Source organism: Brassica napus, chromosome C7, assembly GCF_020379485.1.
Source record: "Brassica napus cultivar Da-Ae chromosome C7, Da-Ae, whole genome shotgun sequence".
NCBI lineage: Eukaryota > Viridiplantae > Streptophyta > Magnoliopsida > Brassicales > Brassicaceae > Brassica > Brassica napus.
Window position 1 is genome coordinate 33,230,983 of NC_063450.1, and position 8,669 is coordinate 33,239,651.

At 30.2% G+C, this 8,669-nt stretch overlaps 1 protein-coding gene and 1 non-coding gene across 2 annotated transcripts; both read right to left on the reverse strand.

Annotated features, from left to right (window-relative positions):
* Positions 1-476: 476 nt before the first annotated feature.
* LOC106378079 lies at positions 477-1,126 on the reverse strand. The gene is made up of 2 exons (XM_013818268.1): positions 859-1,126; positions 477-808 (listed from the first exon to the last, which is right to left on the reverse strand). Exons 1-2 carry the CDS (start codon positions 1,124-1,126, stop codon positions 477-479), a joined length of 600 nt encoding a protein of 199 aa, XP_013673722.1.
* A 6,871-nt stretch (positions 1,127-7,997) lies between these two features.
* Positions 7,998-8,104, reverse strand: LOC125590847. The gene has a single exon (XR_007326849.1). It is a non-coding gene; the product is annotated as a small nucleolar RNA R71 (small nucleolar RNA).
* Positions 8,105-8,669: the final 565 nt, after the last annotated feature.

An 8,669-nucleotide genomic window follows, 5' to 3' on the forward strand; every position in this document is an offset into this window, starting at 1 on the left:
CCGACATGGTGGCCGGCTGAGTGGTTTCAGCAGGATCAGTCAGGGGTCGCCTCTACGTAGTTACTACTCTCTTGAGTTAAAAGAATTTTTTTAACAAAATCTTGCGGCCAGAGAAGCTGTCTTTTTATCTTAGTGAAGGCAACAAGCAAGGTAGTAGCTTTGTGTTGTATTCCACTGTTTAACAAATAATAAAGGTTCAAACTTTCTGGGTCGCCGGGTAGTTTTGTACTAACTGCAACTAGTTTTGATGCATACTCAAGTCAAATCTCGAGTTTTGTTAAAATTCTGTTCTCGATTAGTACAACAGAGGAGACGACATAGCTTTATATCAATGTTTCTCTGTAACTGTCAATGTCTTGGAGATTAAGTTGATTAACATATTAAGAAAGAGGAACCCTTTTCCAAGAGGGAGTCAATCTCCATTGGAGAGGAACCTTAGAAAAGAAGATAAAAAGTCTAACAAACTACTTTTCTGATTATCGATAATTCCATCTAAGCTTGTTACATAATCTCATCTGCTGACGTGTTATGTCGACGTGGCATCTCTCTCCTTTTCTTGCACCACCATGGTGGAAGACATGGGAAGATGTAATACGTGTAGGAACACCACGTTTCGAACTCGAACCATCATCGGACACGAGATTGTCGAGACAGATCGAACACGACTCTGTTTCCATCTGAGAACTCTTTAACTCCTCTGTGTTCGTCTTCCCTTGCTGAACCATCCTCGACAACACCTCGTACTTGAATGGGGATTGAGTAATGATCTTGACAACGATGGACAAACAAAAACCGTTACGGCCATAACCTAATTCAGTTGCAAGATCAGAGATACGTGGGGCTAAGTAATCAGATAACCAACGGTGGGTAACGGGTGGATCTTGAAGAAGCTCACTGGGGCTAAACCCAAGTTGGGTTGCGGCCGTAGAGATCTCTCGCGTCTGGTGAGTTGACCTTGGATAAGGTCTCGGATGTAAGGGAGACTGATGTGGATGAGAACACTTGGGACAAGTTGAATGTCGCCATCGGATAATGTATCGACGTTGATGAAGATTGAGTTACCTGATGAAGGAGGAGGACGTATATCCAAATGTTTGATGTGATAGTCGACATTGGGACGAATCATGTTTGGAAAATTCAGAAAGAGAAGATTCAGGGAGAGATCGAAATAAGCAAAGAATGACTTGTGAAGCTTCTTAGGGTTACGGGATATACACAAGCTTTGGGTCATTTGGAACTTTCCTTTTTCTGTTTTGTGTTTTTTTTTTTTTTTGATCAACAAAAAAAGTTGATCTGTTTTGTGTTTTAACGGTCATATAATCGATTACTTTCCTTTTTTATTCATGTTTTGTTAAAAAGTTTTCCTTTTTTTCGAGTCCTTTTTTTTTTTACAAATTAGAATTAATAATATTTTGAGGTGGAACGGATAAATAATATTTATTTTAATTGATTAAACCCCTAAAAGTGGTTTTGTTTATATATATATATATATATAGAATTAGATTTCTATATATATTAAGTTGATTTTAAAAGTGTTAGTGAATTAGATTAGTTAGTTATTTCTATATAAAAGTGTTAGTGGGACTTAGATTTCTATAGAATTTGTTGATTTTAAAAGTTGAGAAATTTTTTAAATTTGGAAAGAGTTGTAGATAATTTTGTATATTGTGAAAATCTATGAAAATAAAGTAATGTAATGATTCTAAAAATTCAAAGGAAACATGTAGTATTCTCAAAATCTTGTTTTGTGAGTTAACATGTTAAGAATTCAACTCCCAATAACACTTACTTGAAAATGTGAGAATCTATAAACCAATTACACTAGACTTCAAAATTTTCAAACACATTATAAATCTCATTCCCACTAACACCCCCTAATCTGGTCAAGGACAATTATAATTTTTGTTCACGTGGTATGGACCTGCATGTGGGTTTTCTCGAGAGCACCTTTAATGTAGGTTTATATCCATTGGATTCTAAACTTTTATATATGTGTATATATGTATATATATTATATTAGGTGATTTTCTCGTGTTCATGTACGGATATAAATATTTATAAAATAATTATACTATAATAATTGGTTGTTATTTATTTTTAATTTTAAATTAATTTTCAATTTGTATGCATAACTTATATTAATAATATTATATTACTTTAATTCAACATATGATTTTAGATATGTTATATCTAGTCGGTTTTGTTGTTGTTTTTATAGTCGATTTAGTTATCATTTGAGTATATTAGATTGCATCTATTTCTCTGAATTCAACTATAATCTTTTTTTTTATTTTAAATATATTAAAATTATGATTAATTTTCTTATTTTCATTTACGTTGGTTGTTGTCTTAGATATGTAAATATATTTGACAAAGATTATGTATAATTTACGATATATTGTGTTTAGAATGAAATATAAAATAAACTAAAATGTTTGATTCCAAATTAAGTAAATTAATATAACTATAATATTCTACAGTTTCATGCATATATATATAAATTTTATAAAAGAACTAAATTATAACAGTTGGTTAATATTTTATTTTCATGTGTTAATATGTTTTGAATCATCCTATAATTTACATTTATAAAACAAATTATTATTATAAAATTATATAATCTTATTATATTTAAATCCATGATTTTAGATATAATTTGGATTAGTCGAGCCCCTCATGTTGTGAGTATATTGAGTTGCATATATTCTTTCAAATTCAAACTGAAGTATAATTATTTTTATTATAATTAAGTAAAATCAAATTAATTTTATTTATCGTTTAAATGTGCATGTAGTTTCATAATATTTATCAAATTACATGTTATTTTTTAAAAGCAAAATATCAGAAAATAAAGAAATGATCAATATGAAGTTACATACATAAATAACTAATACATTTTTGGAAGTTCATGAACACATATCTATATTTACAATAATTAAAATATTTTATAAATTCTAAATAATTTTATGCCTTAGATTTATTAAATGGTAAACTGAAATTTATTTTAAATAATCTTAAAAGTGAGAATTCAGCTTTGTTTTGGTATTATAATTATAGTCATATTAAGTTCCAAAAAAATAAGAACATAAAATTTAAAAGAAAATTTAATATTATGAAAACAAATAATTTTAAGAATGATAAAATATAATATATCTACCTCGTTAAAGTATATAGTGTTATGTTATTTTAAATTATTTTTTTAATTATTTGATCAAAAGATATTTATTATTAATTCTTTTTTTATTTTTTAATATCTCTTTAAAATAAGAAGTTTAAAAAAATTGTGTGATTGTATTTTAAAATCATATTATATAAGTAAAACATAACTTATAGATTTTTTTATTATAATTGAAATATATTATAGTTAACTAAATAGTATATGAAAAATAAATAAAACATTTCAATAATACTAATTATAAACTATTTTTAGTCAATTAAACATATATCAGTTTATGTTACTTAATTACTTATGTAATCATCTAAGAAAATATTATTTCTTTTTCTAATATCAAGATTATGTGTGTGAATGTTGTTTTATGAAATCACATTATATGCTAATATATATTTTCACCTAAGAAAATATAAATAAAAATAAATATTTAATTATTTCAAAAGTATATTTTATGTTATTTAAAAAAAAATTAAAAGGAATATTTCTATTTTGTGGACTTTCCTTTTTAATGAAATCATATTATATATACATATATTTTCATTTTTAAATTTGGTCTTGTTATAAAAATAACTGAGTCCAGATATGGCCCAAAGCTATCCTACTTCTGAACGTCATTATAGTCACTAATCCAAATTTGTTTCCTAATTTAAAATGACGCTCTATAACTATCACAACCGACGTTTTTGTAAGATGACATTTCCAGATATACAACTATCATATCTATATAGTTTTAGGCGTTATTGGTAAGTGAAATTTGAAAATTTTAAGATTCTATTGTTATTGGTTCTTGGATCTAAAAAAGGGAAATTCTCTCGAATAGTCATTTTTAAGTTTTTGTCACAAAATAACTCTCAAGAAAGAAAAATGACCAAAATAGTCTTTTTTATTTTCAAATTTTTAATATTTATTTTTTATTTTGTAAAATTTGAAACTCTATCCCCAAAACTCCACCACTTAACTCTAAACCTTAAATCTACATTAGTTAACCCTATAGTAAAAACACATTTTTATCTTTTAATAAAACTTAGTTTGGTTATTATCTTCATTGAGAATTATTTTTGTGATAAAAACTCAGAAATGGTTTTACTAGAGAATTTCTCTTTCAAAAATCTTAGTAGATATCATTGTTATTTGTTTAAAAATTTTCAAAACTCATTCAGATCTTTTGTTATTCAAAAAGTTTAGTTATTATTGATTCTCTAATTCTAACTAAATTTAGCTAGTGTTATTGGAAAATGAATTCTATTCATTTTTACTCATAAGACTCAATTTTTAAAATATCATATATATTCATGTGATTTTCAAAATCTATATGATAATAAACTAGAAAACAAAATAATTATTCTTACCAAATATCATTTGCATCTTAAATACAAATTATATGTCTGAAACTATAATTCATTACATTTATATAATTTTACTTTTGAATATATGATTATTTTATAAATATTATTTTTTAATATAAATATTAATAATTACAATTACAAATATTAATAATTTTAAAATTTTTTTTTAAATAGTTTCAAAAAGCATTTTCTTATTTCAAGAAGAAAATTTGAAAAAAATATATTTTTTTAAAATAGAAAAATTATAAAAGTTATAAAAATGTTCGAATTTGAAAATATATAATTCGAAATTATATAAAAACATTTTTATTTTATTACTTATATATCTATAAAAGCAAGGAGTAAAATAATTTTTTACCTTTTTAATGAAATTTGTTTTGGTCATTTTCCTCTTTGAATACTCTTTTTGTGACAAAACTTTTAGAATGACTATTTAAGAAAATTGTTCAATTTTGTATGTATCCTTATTATTTTCTTTTTAATTTGAAAGCAAAAATTAAATAATCATGCTATATGATTTAGAAAATAAATAAATTATATATTTATTTTACAAAAAAAGTGAGAAAAAGAGGTAATATGAATTCATGAAAATATATACCAATATAAAAAAGTTATGATAAATTTAATAAGTCAATATTTATAAATTTTCACAATCCACATAAATCTATTAACTGTCAAAATTGACACATTCTGCACAAATTAATCTTCCAATCACCCCCCCCCCCCCCCCCCCCCCCCATTATCTTTGAATCCAACTGGTTACTTAAAAATATTATATACTACCATACATTATTAGACTAATATCATGATTATCGTGCTTTGTAATAAAAAAATTTCACCGTAAGAACATGGGTAAATGAAAATGTTATAATTTGAGTGTAGCTAAAACGTAACAAAGGCAGAAATAATATGTATTGATGACTCAAATCCATACAGGATTAGACTTTCAAAACTTGTTGACATAATTAATACAACATTAGCTTAACTAAACAATTCTTGATAGGTTATTATACTTGCGAATTCATATGGTTTGGTATTGTATTATAATTTCTGATGTTTAATTCTAAACATATATGTATCAATCGTTTGGTTTGATATCAATATATCGATCATATTATAAGTTTGATGTATATTCTAAACATATATGTGTTAATCATTAGGTTTGATATCATATTATAAAGTTTTATGTATATTCTAAATATATATGTATCATTTGGTTTTGTGTGTTAAGATACATATAATCTTTTTACGACATATATAGTTTGGAATTGGATATACAATTTTGGTTCGATGATATCTTGTGAATTTACATGTTTTTAACTTCTTATTCTTGCATGGTTTGGTCATTTAGAGCATCATTTAGGCACATTTAGGTTGCATATCATTGCATTTGTACATATCAGGTGTTGGAGAGTACCATGGATGAGTTAGAGGACCATTGGAAGGATTTTGAGTCCAAAAAATGAAGATGAGTCGTTGAAGGCTCCTAGCGGCCAGGCGTAGCGGCAAAAGATGGTCGCTACAGAAGTTAGAGCTGAGGCGTCTAAGTATCCTAGCGGCCACACGTAGCGGCATTATGAGGTCGCTATGCGTTCAGGACTTCAAGCGCCTTCTACATCGGCCAGCCATAGCGACTTCATGAGGTCGCTACGAGTTCAAGAATGCAAAATAAAATCGTCTAAGTATCCTAGCGGCCACACGTAGCGGCATAATGAGGTCGCTATGCGTTCAGGACTTCAAGCGCCTTCTACAGCGGCCAGCCATAGCGACTTCATGAGGTCGCTACGAGTTCAAGAATGCAGAAAAAATTGTCTAAGTATCCTAGCGGCCACACGTAGCGACCTTTTATGGTCGCTACGGAGAAAAATATCTATGTTTTTATGGGTCAACCCAGGCTTGTTGGGTTAACCCAGCTCGAGTTTTAGTCTTCTATAACTACTTTTCAGACAAAAATTGGGGATCTATCTTGTTTTTCCAGAAAAAGAACACAAAAACTCTACCAAGAGAAAAGCTTGAATCTTTAGTATCTTTACTTCTTATTTTCTTGTATTTGTTTGATTGATCACCAATCATGATTCACACCAAATCATCTTTGATTCTTGGGTTTATCATGAAGAGTAGTGAGTAGTTTCCTTAAGAATTCATGGGTTAGGGAGATTAGAGTAACTTAGTGAAGATCTATGGTGTTATTGTATTAGATCCTTGTATAAACTTGCTTGTTGAGTATTTTTAATGCTTGTTTAGTCTTGATCACTCTAAACCTGATTTCTAAACACTTCTCATCAGACATGATTAGATGAAGTGTTTGAATCATCTCAACTAAGCTCTAGTGAGATTAGCCAAGGACACTTGATGTTAAAATTGCTAGATGGTTATTAAAATTGAACTTAAAGATTGCTTGATTGAATTAAGCCAAAGACATTTGATGTTTAATGATTTCTAAGCAAATGGACATTTACCTAGACCTAGGACTTGTCTAAAATTGTGTTTAGACTTAAGAGATTACTCTGATTGAAAGCTTGTCACCTAGATTGGATCTTAGTTACTTGAAGTCAATTCCCAATACCCATGGATTCACTTGTCTAAATTGATTAAAACCTTGTTGTATTGCTCTGTTTGCTATTGCTACTTGTCACACACTCACCACTATTGAATCTGCTTAGCTTAAGAAATGACTTGTATTCTCACTGATTCACATCACTAGGACTGGTTCGACATTCACCCCACTATACTACAACATTTGCAATAGGCAAAAACCCTATTACCAAATTGGCGCCGTTGCCAATCCTAGTCTGATTGTGACATTGAGATTTGGCCCTTACTTGAGACTAAGTCTTACTTTTATTATATCTAGTTACTGATACTCTATCCTAGCCATTTTGTATCTCAGGTGCATGAACTTGAGGAGCAGAGGCCCAACAAACCTAGTTCCACCAGTTGAAGACATTAAAGCACTTGAAAGGCAGATCGCAAGGAGAAGAAGAGAAGAAGAGCAACAGGCTCACCTACACAGATTGGGATTTATGATGGAACCAGTTCCAGAACAACCTCATGCTGAAGAGGGCAATGGTCAAGGAGCTGCCAACCTTCGACCTAGACAACCACAACGCCAAGCTAGAGCCATCGGTACATATGATCAACCGAACATAAATGGGAATAGGTTGGGCATTAGGGCACCCCCAGTTGCCAACAATAATTTCGAGATCAAGTCCAGCCTCATCAACATGATTGAAAACAACAAGTACCATGGACTTGCCTTGGAAGACCCACTAGATCACCTTGACAGATTTGATAAGTACTGTGGCTTGTCAAAAACAAATGGAGTTTCAGAGGATGCTTTCAAGCTCAGATTGTTTCCCTTCTCTTTGGGAGACAAGGCTCACACTTGGGAGAAAAACATCTCAAGTGATACTATCACCACTTGGGATGAATGCAAGAAGGTCTTCCTCAACAAGTTCTTCTCTGCTACAAGGACTGCCAACCTTAGAAATCAGATCTCTGGTTTTCAACAAAGAGGACTTGAAGGATTTTCAGAGGCATGGGAGAGATTCAGAAGCTACTTGTCTCAATGTCCCCACCATGGATTCAACAATGAGAGCTTGCTAAGCACTTTCTACAGAGGAGTCTTGCCTAAATTCAAAAGCCAACTCGACACAGCAAGCAATGGAAACTTCTTGGGGAGGACTGTCGAAGATGCCTTAGAACTCTTGGAGAACATGGCACAGAGTGACTCTGTATACAATGATGAATATGATAGAAGAGACAGAGGTGGTGGAGAAGAAGATATGACCACAAAGAGAGAGCTGAAAGCACTTCAAGACAAGATTGACATGCTACTATCAGAAAAAACCAAGAAAGAGGAGTTACATATGGTTGCTGAAGTTGATGGAGTAGAATGCCAAGAAGATATGTACTATGTCAATGCTCAGGGTACTGATTACGCGTTTAAGCACACACCAATTAACCTAATGTGCCAACAATACCACAATCGAATGGTATGTCATTGTAGCATTTTAGGATCGAATCCACAGAGAACTAGAGACTTATAACACCAAGAATACACAAACCTTCCTAATCTAAGCAAACAAGAAGATAGATGATTTGTAACAAACTAATATCCTAGAAATATAAACAAGTGAATCCATGGGCTA